This window comes from Poecilia formosa, unplaced genomic scaffold (assembly GCF_000485575.1).
Source record: "Poecilia formosa unplaced genomic scaffold, Poecilia_formosa-5.1.2 Scaffold29, whole genome shotgun sequence".
Classification (NCBI taxonomy): Eukaryota; Metazoa; Chordata; class Actinopteri; order Cyprinodontiformes; family Poeciliidae; genus Poecilia; species Poecilia formosa.
In genome coordinates this window covers 961,268-979,294 of record NW_006799968.1, presented here as the reverse complement: position 1 = coordinate 979,294, position 18,027 = coordinate 961,268, and the positions used below count along the sequence as shown (strand labels likewise).

General features: G+C 38.6%; 1 protein-coding gene across 9 annotated transcripts; it reads left to right on the top strand.

Annotated features, from left to right (window-relative positions):
• The first annotated feature begins 2,840 nt into the window (after positions 1–2,840).
• Positions 2,841–15,399, top strand: LOC103135968 (RNA binding protein, mRNA processing factor 2). 9 transcript variants are annotated; one of them, XM_016670016.1, is made up of 9 exons: positions 2,841–3,380; positions 5,830–5,907; positions 7,017–7,055; positions 7,208–7,270; positions 8,199–8,349; positions 9,632–9,795; positions 11,822–11,894; positions 14,366–14,397; positions 14,490–14,550. In XM_016670016.1, exons 1-7 carry the CDS (start codon positions 3,327–3,329, stop codon positions 11,885–11,887), a joined length of 615 nt encoding a protein of 204 aa, XP_016525502.1. In that variant the 5' UTR covers positions 2,841–3,326; the 3' UTR covers positions 11,888–11,894; positions 14,366–14,397; positions 14,490–14,550. The 9 variants fall into 9 exon arrangements, with proteins under 9 accessions (XP_016525502.1, XP_007549088.1, XP_016525501.1 ...); XM_007549026.2 differs by having other exon boundaries at positions 14,366–14,402; positions 14,490–14,542; XM_016670015.1 differs by having other exon boundaries at positions 14,366–14,583.
• Positions 15,400–18,027: the final 2,628 nt, after the last annotated feature.

The following is an 18,027-nucleotide window of genomic DNA, read 5'->3' as shown; positions in this document are numbered from 1 at the left end:
TGTTTTTTATTTATTTATTTATTTTAAAGAAAATTGTGCAACATGTACTTGTAAGTAGTGGTTCAGGAGTTGATAAAGTTATGAGGAATTGACTGAACATGGACATGTTTAATCTTTGCACTTTGGACTAAGACGACAGCAAGACGTACATTTAAGGAAAGGCTGGAGCTACTTCCAGAAATATGTCTTGTAAAGTTTCCCGCTTTGTCTCCATATATGTACGTACATGGCTGAGTCTCTCCAACATGTGAAACGCACAAGACCGTGGCTATTTTTAGACCCAAAATCGAAGGAGAAATACAGTGGGAACACGTCTGTCCACTTCACCTCCTCCTCTTTCTCCTCCTCCTCCTCCTCCAGTCCTGATTGTGTTCCTATACAAAGTCAGGAAACCGTCTGGCCTCTGAGAGCTGCGTTGTTGTGAGGAAACCCGCTGCATGCTGGGCTCGCGTCCAGGGCCGAGCCTTAACTCGCGGCCCCGGCCAGCCTTTCACTCCACCCACACAGCCTCTGACATCGACATGGAGGCAAACAGTCAAAACACTCACAATGTGATTTATTTTTAACGTTATTGTGACACTTTCTATCTCATGCCCATCAGCAGCCGTTTGTCCAAATGGGTCGAAACAAGGCCCGTTCTTTGAAACGACACACAATAAATAAATGACTACTTATTTTATAGCCTTTGGACCAGAACTGTATTAGTGCATAGTTGTGATTGAATTTTACGGTTTTACAGTAAAATTGACTTTAAATGCTGAATTTTCTTACATTTTGAAATCATTTTTGACCTGTTTTCTTTTAATGACATCACAGGAAAGAAGCTAAAGTGTTACTCATAAAATATAATGAATATTTTCCAGGGTGTAATCTCTAGTATTTTTTTTTTATTTCATTAATTATAAAATATATTAGGGGAGAAATGTTGCCAAGTAGATTGTCCATGAAGGTAGGATATTAGCTACATTTTGCTGTGTTGAAATAGATGCATCTAGTAAAACATACTATTCATACTTCCTCTTCATTCACATTTAATAATATGATGGTTTTGATTGCATTTCAAAATCATCATCATTCACCTGCCTTGTTGCTGAAATGTGCTATGCAATCATTGCAAATTAATCCCATACAGTATTTATTGTTGAACATTAAAATTGTTCAAATGTTAATCAAGCATTTTAGTTTATAAATGCGACGTTTAATTAAGGTTAGATTCTGCTTTCCTTTATTAACAGATCCTATTTATCTACCTTGACTAGAACTGAATTGACGATGTTGGATCGTTCACCAGACGGCTGCATGTCTGATATAGTATATGGGTTGAATTATGAGTGAACATATTAATTTACAAGTGGTTAAGAGCTGTCATGAGTTTGTGCTTGTCCAGACTGCAGGTTTAGCTAGCTGGAGTTAAGTCAAACATGACAGCAAGCTGAAGTCCTTCACCCCGAAGCAGCTTTGATCAATAAGCAGCACATCTTAGCTGCGGTTGTCAGGGGAAACCGGTCGTACGCTACGTTTTCAGGACAGATTTTAAGAGTTTGTTAATTCATTGGCATTTTGTTATTTGGTCACAAATCCGTCTTTATTTGTTGATTTATTTTAACACGGAGGATCAAACAGGTGTGTCTGTTGTGATGAATAAAAATGTGTTTGCACTCCATCTTTCATAATTTGGGAGAAATCATTCTGAGTTAGTAGGTTTTAAAAGTTTTTTGATTTTGTAAGCCGAATAATTTATTTGTATTTAAATGAATTAATCGCAGTGAAAGCATTTGCAAATTTGAGAATATAATTATTTGTTTTCGAGTCAGTACATTTTTAATTTGATTTTTACTTATTAATTTAAGTGTCTGTTACTTTTTACATAATTCACACAATTCATGCAAGTAAAATGAACGCAGATTCCTACACCTATATTTATTTATTTACATTATTTAGCAGTTTATTCAGCTAACAATAATAAATAAATTGTAATCTAAAAATGAAATGTAACGTTTCTAATCAAATCTTGTCTAGAAGGAGAAGAAGCAGAACAACAGAGTGTTTAGCTGGTCAAACAAGTCATCACAAGAATAGGATAGAATTTTTATTATTATTATTATTATTATTATTATTATTATTGCTAAATTTGCTATTTAAATGGGCAAGAAATAATATCTTTCTTTGTTAAACATAAGCTGACCCGAAGCATAAGAATATGGTGCTTAGGTCACCCAGGCCAGCAGGGGGCACCCAAGACTCCTTTCATTCTCACACAATACATCTCAGTAAATGTTTTGCTGCTGTTGCTTGTTATCAAGTTAATAAAAAAAAATATGCAACTTTGAAACTGGATCCACAGTTTTTAATTTTAGACTTAAATAAATAATATTTAAATCATTTTAAAATGTAAAAGAATTCACATGTATACAAATTTTCATAAGTTGAGGCACAATTTTAGAGTGTGAATAATCAATATTATCCCTGTTTGAGTCACACACGCTTTAACTACAAACAACTCTCCACAAGAAATTGTCCTTTAACAACCAGCATTGTCAATTCTCCCAGATCTATTGAGTCAGTATTGAATTAGTTCACTTTAGATCTTATTGCAAGTACTAATGAGTAAATCAAAGAAATAACACAGCCACGCAAATTTATTCACAGCTTTTAGATAATGGCATTATATGTAGGTGGGCCCCCACGTCAAACCCTGATGAGGGCCCCATTTGACTTTGGGCCGGCCCTGCTGTTGCGTATACCGGCGGAGGGGCCGGCTCCTCCCGCAACAGCTGAGGCGGATCTGCAGCTTGATTACAGCACACAGCAGACTCCAAACATAATTGATGACCTAATTGAAAAGCGGGAGGAGAGAGAGAGAGAAAGAGACGCTCCAATGAGAAAAGTTTACTTGTTCTCCGACTGAACAGTTCCCCCCTCCGTCCCCCCTAACACAGCTGAGGGCATTGATGTGAACGCAAGTCGCTTTCAGTTTTTTACGCGCACTTCTTTCCCCCCTCATCTCTCACCCTCACACACGGAGCACCTAATCCACCTTCGCACCTTTAGTTTTGTTTTTTTTTTTTTAAGAGCGCGGTTTGTGTTTTCTTTTTCTTTTCTCCAGCAAATAAAAAAAAAACCCTTCTCTTTAATGAATGATTGTGTGTACTCCCGAACCGAACTCTGATAGCTCGTCCGCGCGACCTCACCTCGGCACATCATCTCCGCTGAAGTTCAGACGCCACCGGGACTTTTCACCGCAGCTTCAGACGCACTTCTTACAGGGGGGGAAATATCACTCGACCTGATTTTTCTGCCTCGCCACAGCCGAAGCGACCTTCAACATGAGTCTGAAAGCTGACTCTGAGCCGAATAACAACGTTTCCATCGAGGAGGAGGTGAGTCTGACTCAAGTTTTTTTTTATTCTGCTTCGTAAGTTTTTCGGTTCTACCTGGTCATATTCTAGCTTCCGGCCGCAAAATTCAGCCTCCTTCTAAAGCTTCAGAGTTTTAGCTCCTCACTGCGGTGCTGAAGCAGACAAGAGAGGGGGAAAAAAGAGCCAAATTAAAGGGACGTGACGGATTCCTGGGGTCTATAGTGTCAGAATACTGTTTTCATTCTTATAATAATCATTTTGAAAATCTGAGTTGGTGTGTTTAACCTTCATAGCTCTTGTAATTTTGAATCATTTTCTTTTAAAATACTGTCAATTTTTTTCTTCAGGTTTTGGTGAATAAATTAAATTCCTAAATTAGCTCTGTTTTCCAGAATTTTTTTATTTGCTTTACTTCCAGTGTTTAAGTGTTTTTTTTTTGTTTTTCTTTTATACTATCACATACTTTGCAAATTCAATACTTTTTTATATATATATTTAAGCTTTTTTTTAATCANTATACATTTTCCCATTTTATTCTGGTTTGTCTTTCTAAACCCTTACACCAAGTTATCTGCAATACACACCTTATTGCTTTCCATCACCATCTTTAGGTTTTGGTGAATAAATTAAATTCCTAATTTAGCTGTTTTTCAGAATTTTTTTTATTTGCTTTACTTCCAGTATTTAAGTGTTTTTTTTGTTTTGTTTTTTTTCTTTTATACCATCACGTACTTTGCAAATTCAATACTTTTATATATATATTTAAGCTTTTTTTTAATCAAACCTGTATTTAATACTCCTATAAATGTATTTAAAAATTTGTCTAAGTCATTTTAAAATATATCTGTCTTTTATTAAAAATAAAACCTGACCTTTGGAGTCTTCAGACCTTTGTTTTTTTTTCCCTAACAGGTGTATCTAATAAATGACAGTAATCCTATAGTTCTTGGATGATTAAATGATTTTTCTGGCGATGAGCCTTTTAAAGCTGCCATTCTTCTCTCTGTGTGGCCAGCAGCTTTATTTCCTCTTAATGGCTCCTCATGGAGACACTCTAAAGGAAGCAGCAGGCCTTATGTTGGTCCTCCTTTTGTTCCCATTATCCTATGACAAAGCCTTGTTTGGCCACTTGACTTTTCTCTTTTCTTACTCCTAATTTGCCTTGAAATCCCCTTCCACCCCCGTCGTATTTAGCAACAAATGGACTTGACTAAATCTTGGTGGGAGGGGAACAGATATTAAATGCTGCTGTAATATCCCCCCCTCAAAATATTTTGAGTTTTTAAATCATTTTTAGATTTTATTCCAACTGTTCAGTTTCAGATTTGCAGCTGCTCACTCATTGCTGTGGGATAAATCGAGACATCTTTACTGTGTTTGATCCTTGCAGAGCTGGTGTTAATCTGCTGTATACATTGACATGCACAAAAAAAAGGGCTCAGACTTGCTGCTGTGCAGCACCTGAAAAATGTCGGGAGGGCCGACAGGGCCGGGGCCGCTGGTCAGAGGAAGGAAATGGTGTCATGCTGTGCGCTGTTGTCCAACGCTGTTCCTCTGGCTGCTCCATTGTACTTCAGGCCTCCCCGCCGACCGAGAACTAATGGGCCTCCCTGTTTATACGCCGGAATAAAGACACTGAATGTCCAGTCAAGGGGTATCTGTTGTTTCCTTCAGGCAGGATCAAAGATTCCCCTATTTTTAAATGGCTGCCTCTGATCAGCTTAGATTGCTGGAGAAACACAACTTCAGATTTTAAAATTTGTTAGTGAAAAGTATTTTAGATAATTTTCAAATCTGCCCAATTAAGCTAATATGTTCTGACATTCTCCTATGACTTGGTGACAGCCGAGGGGTGTTTGGCTATGAAGGCTTTCTATTGATGAACAAAAAAGATGTCAAGATTCATCTTTCCCAATACTATTATTTTTACCTTCCATATCTTTGGTTAATTTAAGAAATGCTGGAATGTGTCTTCAAGGATTTCTAGGCATTAATGGCTCCATATGCCATTTATACTTCCAGCTGATGCAGACTGATGCGCCATTTTTGTTACTTCCTAAAGCATTTTTTTCTTATAAAGCAACATGTCTGAATTCCATTTTCATCTTTAGTGTTTTGTCAAATCTGTCACAGCTTTTGCACTGACTGCAAAGAGCTGAAGCAATGCCACAAAACTCTAAATGGGATCCTCAATTGAATAAATGGAACTGAATGAATCTGAAACTGAGCTGTGAGGATCGATGGCTTGAAACTTGAGGGGGATTTTTACTTTATTTTTTTCAAAGGGGTTCAGAAAAACCAAAGGAGAAATTTCAATGTGAGGAATGTGGATGGGAAAAGTTGTTTATATTATCGGTACCATTTCTGTTAAATTCTGAAAATTACATGTGTTCAAAAGACGAACTGCATGCATCTGTTTTTGTGATGTCGAGGATGACTAGATTCTTTTTTTGTTTTTTCCTGTTTGCAGGTACGAACTCTGTTTGTCAGCGGCCTACCGGTTGACATCAAACCACGGGAACTTTACCTCCTTTTCAGACCTTTTAAGGCAAGTTGCAGCCCATATATTTCCAAGGATGGTCTACTGATTTTTTTTTTTAACACAAGCTTTTCAGTGTGTAAATGGAATAAAGTTGATTTGTCATCCTCTTTAAAAAAAAAAAAAAAGGAAAAACATCAAGAGTAGCTGCTGTTTGCCTGCTGCTGGAGCAGTCATGGAAAGTGGTTGTGAAGGGATTATCTGTGCTGAGGCAGACTTTTAGTATTTAGGAAGCATTTGTCATCTGAATTGCAGGTTAATTTCTTTTTAAGCCCCTCTTCATTTCACCATAATACATAAACCATCCAGCGCTCTGCTCCTGGAGGAAGATCTCTGTGCAGCTATAGTCCCTCCATTAATGGAGGACCACATATTTGCATATATAAAAATGAGGCCACATCATTGTTGATCTATTAGTTGCTGGGGTTTTTTCCCGTCCTGTTCCATAAACACCCCCCCTCCTCCCACCGTTGTCCTAACGAAGCAAACTGGAAGTGGTGTCCCTCGCACATGGATGGTCCTGTGGAATGTGTAAATGAGTAGCTCTCCCGATTGGCCAAGCTGCTCTCTGTGACCCAGCTCTCACACAAGCAGGGAAATTTAGATATACACTCCAAACATTTGCACATTGTGAAACCACTGGAGTTTTTTCAGTTGGTTGTAGCTTTTCTTTTTGGTTTATCTTTTTATTTCAACACAAGGCAAACGCAGCTCGGCGTTGGCAAGTTGCTTCAATCAGGTCTGGGGAGGGAAACAAAAAAAGCTCGACAGCTTTTCAAGATGGTGTTTTCCTTGTTTATTGGAGGCCATTTTAGTTTTGGATTCTTGCCACAGATTGCGATGGAAAGTTTGGTTGTAAATCTGAATCAGGAGTGAATCATACTTTGTATGATCTTTGCCTTGTCAGCTACTCCTGCTGTTTTTTAAAATTGTAGACTAGTGTATTGAATATATCCTGGCATGCTTTTTGACAAGCATCACTACAGATGTGAAGTGCAGTTTTTTGATGGATCTGATGGCGTCCAGGCAGATTTGGTCTTCATGTAGTGAATCGTTTTATGCCTGACCTCCTTCATGTGACTTCATGGTGGATAATTGGTTATCTTTTTTTCCTGCAGGGTTATGAAGGGTCACTGATTAAGTTAACATCAAAACAGGTGAGGTGGTCTCAATCAGTCCTCTGGATGACTTCCAGACTGATTTATTCTTAATGGCTTTACAATTGACTTAATATTATTACTTTGCCAGATTTTAAAATGCATGTTTGTGGCGAGTCGTTGCATAAGTGGGCGCTTCTTTTGTCTTCCAGCCTGTCGGGTTTGTAACTTTTGACAGTCGCTCTGGAGCCGAAGCTGCAAAAAACGCTCTGAATGTAAGTTTTCATTCACCGATTTCATTTCTTTAAGAGTTTCACAGTTCCCCGTCCCCCTGTTTTTTTCCATCTTCTACATGTGTTGTGCTAACCTTTTTTTTGTTTAAACCCACAAATGTTTGGGACTTGATTGTAAGCAACATCATCTCGCCCTCTGAAATCTCTCAAAGCCAACCCGTTTTGTCTCTTACAATTCAATGGCAGGGCCATTTTTGGAAAGAGGCCAGAATCCCGTAGCCTTACGGTAGTTTACTTTGACCTTGATACACATCCTTCTTAGTCTGATAATAGCTTTCCTCAGTTTTGCATATCACTGCTTTACTGTAATACCTGTCTCATAGCCACATGTAGTTACTTGGACACATCTTTGGTAGTGTAACCTCTTATTTTTTTTGTCACTCGATAGCCCACATTGGCAGTATCTAACACTTCTCTCTCATAGCTTAGCATTCGTTATGAGCATCACCTCTTAGACACACCAGCAGAGGCACACATACACACACAACACATACACCAAAATACTACTCACCTGCATGTGGGCACAATGCTTAGGGCACAAAACACAAAAGCAGGGTTAGACCACCTAAAGGAAATTCCACTCTGTCTCGCTGTCGGCCCCTTCTCCTCGTCTCCTTCTCCTCCTGGCTCGCGCAGAGGCTGCACTCATCCGCCAGTCACCTCTGCTCTCGATTTGTCGTCACGAGGAAAAGGAGACGCAAGCGTGTCGAAATGCCAGAAGTGCATCCTTCAGATGGTGTTTTGACATCCTTCGTCGGAGGCTTGAAAGATGCACCCTGAGCATTGAAACACTGCTTTCAGGAAGGGGTGGGGTCCCGGCGAGACTGCTTAAACTAAGCCCCCCATGAACTCAGCTCGCCTCCCTTACGATCATATGTCCTCCTCCTCCCTCCTCCGTCTCTCCTCTCAGGGTATCCGTTTTGATCCCGAAAGTCCCCAGACCCTGCGCTTAGAGTTTGCTAAAGCCAACACGAAGATGGCAAAGAGTAAGCTGATGGCCACACCGAACCCCACAAATATCCACCCCGCTCTAGGAGCACACTTCATTGCACGGGACCCATGTAAGTTGTACGGCTTCACTACTCTAGGCCCTCATCCACACTCACCTTGTCAGTGCTCAGTGGCCCTTGTTGTCCTCTTTTTAAGACAAACAGATGTTATGGGATTAACTTCCATGGTTTGAGAGGGGTACGACGGGTTTTCTAACAAATTAAAGGACTAACTCACTTTCACGTGCATGTGTCATCTCGATTCTTCAGCCAGTTCCTTTTTGCTTCTGAACAGCGGGGGAAATTCCACTTGCAGGTTTTAGTCAGCAGTGACGTCTCTGCTCTCTTTGCCCGAACATCTGGTTGATTCATTAGTTTGAGGACTGATGGTAGTTGACAAGTGATGAGCTTCATTAAAGTCAGATCCCTCCTGGATAAATTTACTGTTGTGGTGTGGCAGATTGCCTTAAGTGAGGGTTTGTGGGGAGACTGAAGCTGGCTTATAAAAACAGTAAATCTTAGATACTTTACTCAACAGTTTTGGTACATTTAAAAAATTTACTTCCAAGTTTGTTTAAAAAGAGAGATTTATGTTTTTAGTGCACCAAAGAATAACCACTACTATGTAAATGACATAAAATGGTTAATTTGCCTTAAAGCTGCAGGATGATGCAACTTATTTTTTTTACACATTTGTAAAAATTATTTTGTGACGCATGAGATGGATAATCTGTGGGAAAAAATCCAAAAACATCCAAACAGAGCCAGGAGGAGGTCTTGGCACTGTTAATCATGCTTGTATACACGTTCCACATCCTCAATCCTGATGGTCTGTCATGAATGCTAGATCTAGTTAGCATGGCCGCCAATAACAGAAGATGAGCGGTTTTCCTGGAATGGTAAGTTGTTTTTCTGCCCTCAGCACAGTTAGAAGCACTTGCATGAGTGTGATTGATGGCGCCAGGACCCTCTGCCTGGCTCTGATTGGGTTTTTTTTTTTTTTATCGACAGCTGTGAATTTCTTCAGGTGACAATAGTAGCACTGGGAGCATTTTTCCCCCATAGGTTTGATCTCATACTGCCACAACAAAGTTTTAACAAATATGTGAATGTATATATATTTTTTTTCTCCATAAGTTTCATATTGCTGCAGCTTTAAGAATGCATTTTCAGCAGTACAGATGATGGCATTTCAGTACCAGTGACCAGACCTGTAACAGACACCAGACTTACTAGGTTATACTTTGATGGTGTATTTGGTCATCAGCATCCACTGATTTTTAACAAGTATTCATAGTTTGAGCAAATGCAGCAGCGCAGTCAGCTTGTCTACTACCGTCCTGTACTCCCCCAGATGATCTGACAGGGGCAGCACTGATCCCAGCATCACCAGATGCCTGGACTCCATACCCGCTCTACACCACAGAGCTGACTCCAGGCCTCCCACACGCAGCCTTCACCTACCCGGCGGCTGCTGCCGCTGCCGCAGCGCTCCACGCCCAGGTGAGGGAGCAACCGGTGTGTTTCTCTTCTTCTTAAACTAACCTTCTGCACTCTGAAACTACGGTGGGGGTCGTATAGTTGATGATGAAGTAGAAATTTTAAAGCGATTGGCACTAAATTGTCTATAATCCAAATAGGCTCTGCAAGTTTTTGCCCACTGGGGTGGAGCCCGGTGTAGATATGAGCCAGAAAACTTTGTGGAAGTTCAAACGATGGGTGATACTCACTGGTCACTTTATTAGACATCTACCTAGTGCCAGGTTGGGTCGCCTTTTTCATAGACTGTTTGAAGCACTCCCTTTAAAATTTTGGTCCATAGATTTGTCAATTGGAAATCCACCATCATGTTGTATACCAAATGTTTTATAATAAATTGATATCTGACTGTAAGCGCCGTGAACTTTATGTTCATGAACCTGCTTAAAGTGACTTAAACTGTTTATATTATGGTTTTGGAAATGGCCATCAGAAGACGGGTACACTTTGGACAAAAAGGTATCAGCAGAAATACTTGGGTTGGCTGTGGCATTTAAGCAGTTTTCAGTTTGAGCCAATTGTGCAATCTTAATGTTGGGACTTGACTATTGACCAGTTTGAGTCTGAATTGTAGCCGTTTCCTGATCTTGGCAAACCATCAGATTTACTAAGTTAAATATCTTGGTTGTAATAAGTCTTTGTTTGAGTTGATGTCTATTCTCTGACATCAAGGCATCTGCAAATTTCTGAAACTGCCAGACCATTCTGATACCCTGAGATGGTTCTGTTAGACCACCAGCAGATCAGCTCTTCCTTCAGTGCTCAGATCAGCTCTTTCTGATGCTTGATTTTAACTTCAAGTCATCTTCACCACAACTCGGTCTCTAAAAGCATTTAGTCTCTGCGGTGTAATTTGGCAGTTGTGCTGACAAGAAATTAAATCGTGTATCCAGTAAAGTGGTTGTGTAATATCATTTTCTGAAGTGCAGAAAGGTTTCTTGCAATCCAGTTGAATTTGAATTCCTTCATGCTTTTATTTTTTTAAATCTGGAACACTCTGTGGACATACAACTTATTTTCCTTTAGCAGAGCTCTGCACATACCCACCTTATCAGCTGAGCAGTTAAAAAAAAAAAAAAAAAGGTGTGCTTCCTGATCTAAAAGTGCAGTTTTCTTGGAATACAAAACAAAAATATTTGTACCTAAAAAGTAGTTTTACCTTTAAACTCAAGTGGCATTTCATTTGTTTGGACAAGCCAGCAACTAGGATCTTATTCTTGCAGTAAAATAAGCTCATTACATGTGTGAAAAAAGCTACATAGCATTATGTCATCCTGACACACAACAGCTACCAATAAAGGAATGGGCAGGACTTGCAACAATAACAATGGAAAATATTTCTCATGTTGGGTCATTCAGAGTTCACTGCCAGCTAGCTTCCTCCAGGGTAGTGCTGCTCTACCCTGGAGTCAAAACCCATTTCGCCTGACTCCAGAGGCAGAGGAATGTCGGGTATTTGACTCGGAGAAATCGTCAGACTTGTTGATCTTCTCTGAAGGTGCCAACTAACTGTCCACCTTCTAGTTGGAGCAGAAGCTGACTGGGTAGCTGCACTTCTAATTGGATTCTGATGAAAGATCCTTAAAGTGCTCTGGTCTCGCCAAACGCTCCTCTACTAACTCCTTCCCATAATACTGTTACTTAAAGATAAAGGTCTGTAAATGGCTTCTAAAGGTGTTATTAAATCTGCCAGGTTGTTTAGTGGTAGTGAAGGAGGAAAGTGAGTCGAGGCCACGCGCTATTGATGGGTTTATTGGAACGTAAATATGTCAGACACACAGAGGTTCAGTTCTCCACGTTTCCATGCTGGTAATTGCTTGGACAATTGTCCTTGTTAAGCAGCTTCACATTCCCATGGCTTCAGTGAGCTGGGCTTAAAGGGGCAGTCCCCTGTTTTTGTGTCTTTTCAAAGGCTGATTTATTTATTTTTTTTAAGCATTTCTGCAGGAATTGGAACTAAAGCTTGGTTTTGGTCTGGTGTACATGACTGTCTGTGTTTCTTTAGATGCGCTGGTACCCTACTCCCTCTGAGACTTCCCAGCCTGGATGGAAGTCCCGGCAGTTTTGTTAGATATTTAGTGAGTAATCTCTTTGGTTTTTTATTTTTGTTTTTTTATTATTATTATTATTATTATTAGGGGGAGTTTTTTTTTTCAGAGCAGTCCCCTGAGTTCTTTGCTAACCAGATGTAAAAAAATAAAATAAAATTGGAAATGCAATATTCAACTGACCCAGTGTTAAAACATTATTTGGTGTAACAACAAACTCAAAAAACAAAGTAGAACCTGAAGTAATATTTTGAGCTCTGCTCAGAAATCCATATAATTACTGGATCTTGGTCCAAAAAATGTATTAAGGAAAATCTTAAAGCCTATTGCATTTTCCAATAACTTATAACTTTCTTCAAAATAAATAGTGAAGTTAATTTAAAGTATTTCAATCTAAATTGAGTTGCTACATTTACCATGCAGATGTTTCAAGCATTTTCTTAGCAGCACTTGCAGTGAAAACCCACAATTCAGTCTCTCAATTTTCAATACTACAGGAGACCTTAACCATGTTTTATTCAGACCTCAGCCTACTATAGTACTGTGTACAGAATCACAGTATAGTCCCAGGGCTTGCATTGTGAATTACAATGCATTGTGGCATGGAAGCATTGGTTGCTTTAAATTGGCCTCCAGCTTGTCTCATTGTTGCCTTTGGTGTCTACTTCCATTTATGAATACTCCATCGATTCTCCTTTGGGGTTTAGGTTGGGTGGGCTAGCATGGACAAGTGCCATAGCCTGCATCAAAATGAAACGATCGCCATAAAACTGTAGACAAAGTGTTTTCCTGTCAGATGGCTCCTGCAACTTTGGACTTGATAAAACACAGCAGAGCAGTAATGGACGACATGGCTCCCCAAATCAACTGGGAACGTCGCATTTGGATTCTCTGCTCTTTATATTTGAAGACCATGTTTGCATACCCTTGTTGGAGGGCTTCCATGATTGTGCTATACAGTTGTCTGAGAAACTGAATTTTGAGTTTTTATTTGGCTGTAAGCCATACTTAAAGTTGAAGTAAATGCTTCAAATATCACCAATCTGTTTGCTGAATTGAATTAAACTCTTCAATATATGAAATATGCCTGTATTTCCTAAAACAGATCTGCTTTGCTACTGCTACCTAAACATTACTCTTTATTTTAAATGGTAAAGTAGTAATTGGTGTAGATTTGGTGCACAAGAGTATTTGCAGCAGTAGGAAGGAAACTGGACGTATAAAGTGTAATTTTAGTTACTGTGGGAGAATATAACTCTGGTTTGAACTTTTTTTTTTCCTTTGTCAGATGCTTTATTTAGATAATGCTACTTTGATCAATGTTTATGGAGGACTGTTTTCCTTTTAATCATTTTGAAAGTACTTCAGTGACTAACCCACTGTCATGAATGTTTGGAGCCAAAATTAAACACTTCCAGATTATTGAAAAGTGGAGTGACTGGATTTTATTCATTGTTTTGTTACCAAAAAGTGTAATCCCCCCAGCCCTCCAATAATCGCTTGGTGTTTTTTTTTAATGGTTGGAGTTGACTGAGAACACACAAAAAACCCAAAAAAGATATTTTATTGGCTGTTTTGTCTTCTAGACTCAAATGTTTTTTTGCTCCAGGTATTAGACCCATCCCCCAGTCATTTTAAAAAGAATTGGGTCACACATTTTTTAATCTTTTAACCTTTAGGTACTAAACAATTGCCACTGTTTAAAATACCAGACCGGTTGATTCTTGACCTGTGAAACATCTGGAACTGCATATAAATATAAATGAAGTTTAGATGTGGTAGGTGGGTCTGTTGGCTGGTCCCCTCTCACAACAGGGCAAAAGGAGACAGTAGCTGATTTTTTTTTTCTTTCTTTTTTTCCTAGACTTTTGTGGCAGCATGAGATCTGCAGATGGGTTTCACATAAAAATATTGGTCAATCACCCAAAGTTGAGGAAAGTGGGGGGATTTGATTGGTACACCCCTATTAGATTCACAAGTGTTGAAACTGAAAATGGAGCTGGTCAGGGTTCCTAAAAAATGCAGTAACCCTTGTGTAACTGGAAGCCAATTTCATGAGGTAAAGTTATAAAAGCCCCACAAAATGGACATTGTTTATTGAACTAATGATCTAATTAATTGAACTGTGGAGACTAGCAACCCTGCAATACATTTTCTACCTTCAAGTGTCTTATGATTTTTTTTTTTTATCCCTTTCAGATATTTTGGAGCCTTTTTTATTGTCCAAACTTTTGACCACATCCAAATTTTGTTACCCAATCTCAAGAATCGTCAAGCTATCAAAATATTTTTTTCTCTTGTAAATGTTCGGATGCATCAAATATACCCCACCAAACTTGGTTCACAACTTAAGACTGTGGTATTAATCAATTGGCTTCAGTTTTGATGTGCAACTATTTCTTTTTCCTGATTCATTGTAACAAAACACTCTTTGATCTGAGTTTTTTTTTTTTTTTTTTTCCTTCCAGTTCACTAACGTTTGTTTCCCCTGTGCTTTTCAGGCCTCTGGGAACTATACCTTCCTCCACCTGAAGTGAGGTTTGCCATGCTCTTCGTTTAATTTAATCCCATTTATTTAATGGACAAATGTGCGTTATTATAAACAGTATTTATATCTCCTTCCAGTTGTCTCTGGGGGGAGTTGGAGTTAAAACAATCTTGCTGTCGACAATCTGAACTTATCCTTGGCAACTACTTCGGTACCGTTAGCACTTCAGAATAACGTAGAACTCATGCAAAACCCAGTCAGACTCCATGGATCCTACCTGCTGAGGAAAACTGAAGTTACTGTTAAGCTCGTCCTTCCATGGGTTGCCGCTGCTCCTGGGAGGTTTAGAGGTGTTAAATCATTGCATGTTAGTCTTTTTGGCATGAACTTAGAGCGCAGATTCCTGTGTATCCTAATTTTCTTAGTGTTTGTGTTGCCATTTGGCCTAGACAGCAAAACGTTTTGTTTTTCTTCCTGTAGATCCTTGGTCTCTTACCTCTGTGTAAGCTAGGCTGTTGTGTAAATGGCTTATCTCGCATGGACCCTGTGAATGCATCCCTTCGTTTGAACAATCCTTGGCCTCTTTATCAGTGTGTCATTATTTGAGCAAAGGAAAGTGCAAAATTTTTTTTGTACTTTTTTGCGTAATGTATATTTATGCATTTTTGTGCAACTAAATAATGAACTATATAAGTTGGATGTTTAGTCGTCTCTTGTGTTTTTCGATCCTATATCCTGTTGAAGTAGTTAAAGTGCAATTTGTTTAAAGGGGACGTTGGAATTGGCTTGTGCCATTCTGCTAAAATGAGATTGTTTTATGGCAATCTTTCAGAATGTGAAACTGGACTAAAAATGTAAATGGTTGCTTTTTTTGGAAGGGGAGGGTTTGAGGGGGGTGGGGGGATGTTGAAATGTTTAGCAGGATTAGAGTGAAGGAATTTAGTTTGTGGTTTAGATAATGTTTGTCCTTGTATCTGCTGTGCATAAGATGTAAAAAAAAAAAAATTAAAAAAATCCCATCTTATGAATAAAAAGTGAATGCATTCTTCTGTTTGGCATCTGTCATTTCTTTGCTGCATGTCGCTGACCAATCAAAGCTAAAACAGTCGGTCTACGGCAACTTCAACAACAAAAATAACCAGGAAGTGTCCAGCCATCAGATGTTTGCGTGAATTATTGATGCAAACTTTTCATTTGTAATGCATCACTGCATTGGCGTCTCTTTGCATCATTTGTGGCGCTGACCTCCACACTCTGCCCTCTCCTGTTCTGGGAAGATGCTCTGCTCAACCAACCATGCTGCGTCCTCCAGGGACTCGACTGTACTGTGTAACCAGCTGCCTCGTCCACACTGTGCTGGTGGTTAAACCAAACATGGCTAAGTTTTAATGTGCATACATTTTAGTGTACAATTTAGCATCTGGAATATCGAAGCTGATTTTAACCAGTTAGATCAACCAGCTCATTAAAGCTTTTGGCAAGAATGATTTTTTTTTTTTCTAGAAAATGAAATGATGCGCACATGATGTAACTAAAGTTGTGAGGTGTAAAAGTGAAGTGAAGAGAGCATACGGATTTTCTAAATTCAAAAATCATCTTGGTAAAATACATTTAAAATGGTCTTAAAACCCCAGTGGCTACCTTCCTAGAAGCAAATGGTCTCTGAAGATTTCGTTATTTGCCCTTTGCTGAAAAATGGCTCATTTAACTTCACTTTCACACAGAAAATTTGAATTGACAGAAAATCAATAAGAAGTGGGTGGGGGGGATGTGAGATTAGATGGACTGAAGTTTGCTTCACCCAAGGACAATAGCTGCATGCCACATCTGTAGAAGGGTATATACATTTTTATTTTTCATTCGTGAACCTGAGAATGCTCTAAATGTTCTCATGGAGGAAATGAACTGGAATTCCAAGCTGCATGCTTCACTTTTTTTTTTTCTTAAAATAATGGGTGATGCAGATCGATCTTTATATGGAGAATATTATTTATTTTTTTCTAAGTGAACTCTAGGGAAAAATATAAGCATTCTAATCATTAAAGGATTCCTGCGGGGAATCGATGCTCTGTGGACTGGCGACCTCTTCAGGATGTGTCCTGCCTCAATGTCAAGAGGAGAAATACACACTGGTCCTCCTGCAAAGATTAAGCAGATGAATGGAAGATGTTTTTTTTTTTAATTAGGTGTTTATGTGCATATCAGTAACTGTTAGAGCTGAGTAAAAACTGATAGCAAAGTTAAAAAATAGTTGAAATATGAGCATTGTTCCCCCTTTTTTCTATCTCGGACTCTGCTGCCCTCTGCTGGTCAGAAATCAAGACGCAAGTGAAGATCAAGCTGGAGTCAAAGCCTTTCATAAACAAGCATGCTGGAGACTGAAGTGAGTTTATTCATTTACTTTTAAAAATTATATTTTAGACTGCCCCCACCCTCTAAAGACAATATAATGTATTTAGGTCAAGAACTAAGAAAGTGTCAGTTCTCAATAATAAAGGACTAAAGGAGGAAATGAAACAATGACGTATCAAATTAGCCAATTTTCAGTATATTAGTGCTTGACAACATGAACTAAGAGGTTAGTAGGCTATAAGAAAGATCAGCAGATCAGATTTTTTTCTCATATTCACAAAATGCATCAAAGCTTGAACATTCTTTGGTCTACGAGTGAACTAACTAATCGTCAGCATATTCTTTACAGCACATTGGTGAGAACCAGATGAACGTCATGAACAAATGACTGAAAATTACATTTAAATAATTGATGCTTGTTTACAGTTAGGTGTAGACTTAAAACTTTTACTTTTAATGAGGATTATAGCCAGCATCTTAAATTACTTGAGCTTCTTCTATAGTCACGCTGCCATAGGCTGAGGCTGCTGGACGACATACTGAACACTCGTCCTCACTTTTTTCTCCTACTACTCTCCAGTTCTCCATTATTTACCGTTATTTCATCTTTTAACTTTCTGCTCTCTCTTTGTTTTTTCCCTTTGTAGGCACTACATCTGGCCAGGCTTTCTGCTGTTACCGTCCTGGAGGGACATCAGCTGAGTCAGTGCTGTTAATAACTGTTCTCTTCCTATAAATAATACACTTGTACACTTTATAAATAAGCTGAATTAAATCCTGTTATTTACTCTTCTTTTGGATTCATAACTACAACTGCTGTCAGTGGACCAGCTGCACAGGTTTTTTTTCTCGTCATGGCCTTTCTGAATATGTTAAAGTCATGATTCAGATTTTGAAAAAAAATAAATAAATAACTAGAAATCTGTAAGAAAAGCCTGATTCTTGTATCTCTTGTTTGGATTTAAAGTATGGACAAAAAGTGACATTTACAACTTTTTGCACTGTGCTGGATTCTGTTTGACTACATTTTGAATATTATTAAGCACTTTGATACTTAGATTATATATTTCTTTGTACAGAGGCTTCAGAAACACAACAGCCACAATCCATGTCTCGTGAACTCTTGAATTATTACATTTCTTTAATAATAATAAAAAAATCTTTATTGGTATTGTGCAATAATCGAATTTTGTGAAACAGAATTGAAAATCTTGAACTCTAACCAATTAAATTAACAAAGATGAAAAAAATGATGATAGATAGATAGATAGATAGATAGATAGATAGATAGATAGATAGATAGATAGATAGATAGATAGATAG

Excerpts from the sequence above, each read along its gene's own strand:
- LOC103135968 (XM_016670018.1), top strand. The coding sequence starts at position 3,327 with ATGAGTCTGAAAGCTGACTCTGAGCCGAATAACAACGTTTCCATCGAG. Across the intron at positions 7,056-7,207 it reads TTAAGTTAACATCAAAACAG|CCTGTCGGGTTTGTAACTTT; the intron begins GTGAGGTGGTCT and ends TTTGTCTTCCAG. Across the intron at positions 7,271-8,198 it reads CTGCAAAAAACGCTCTGAAT|GGTATCCGTTTTGATCCCGA; the intron begins GTAAGTTTTCAT and ends CTCTCCTCTCAG.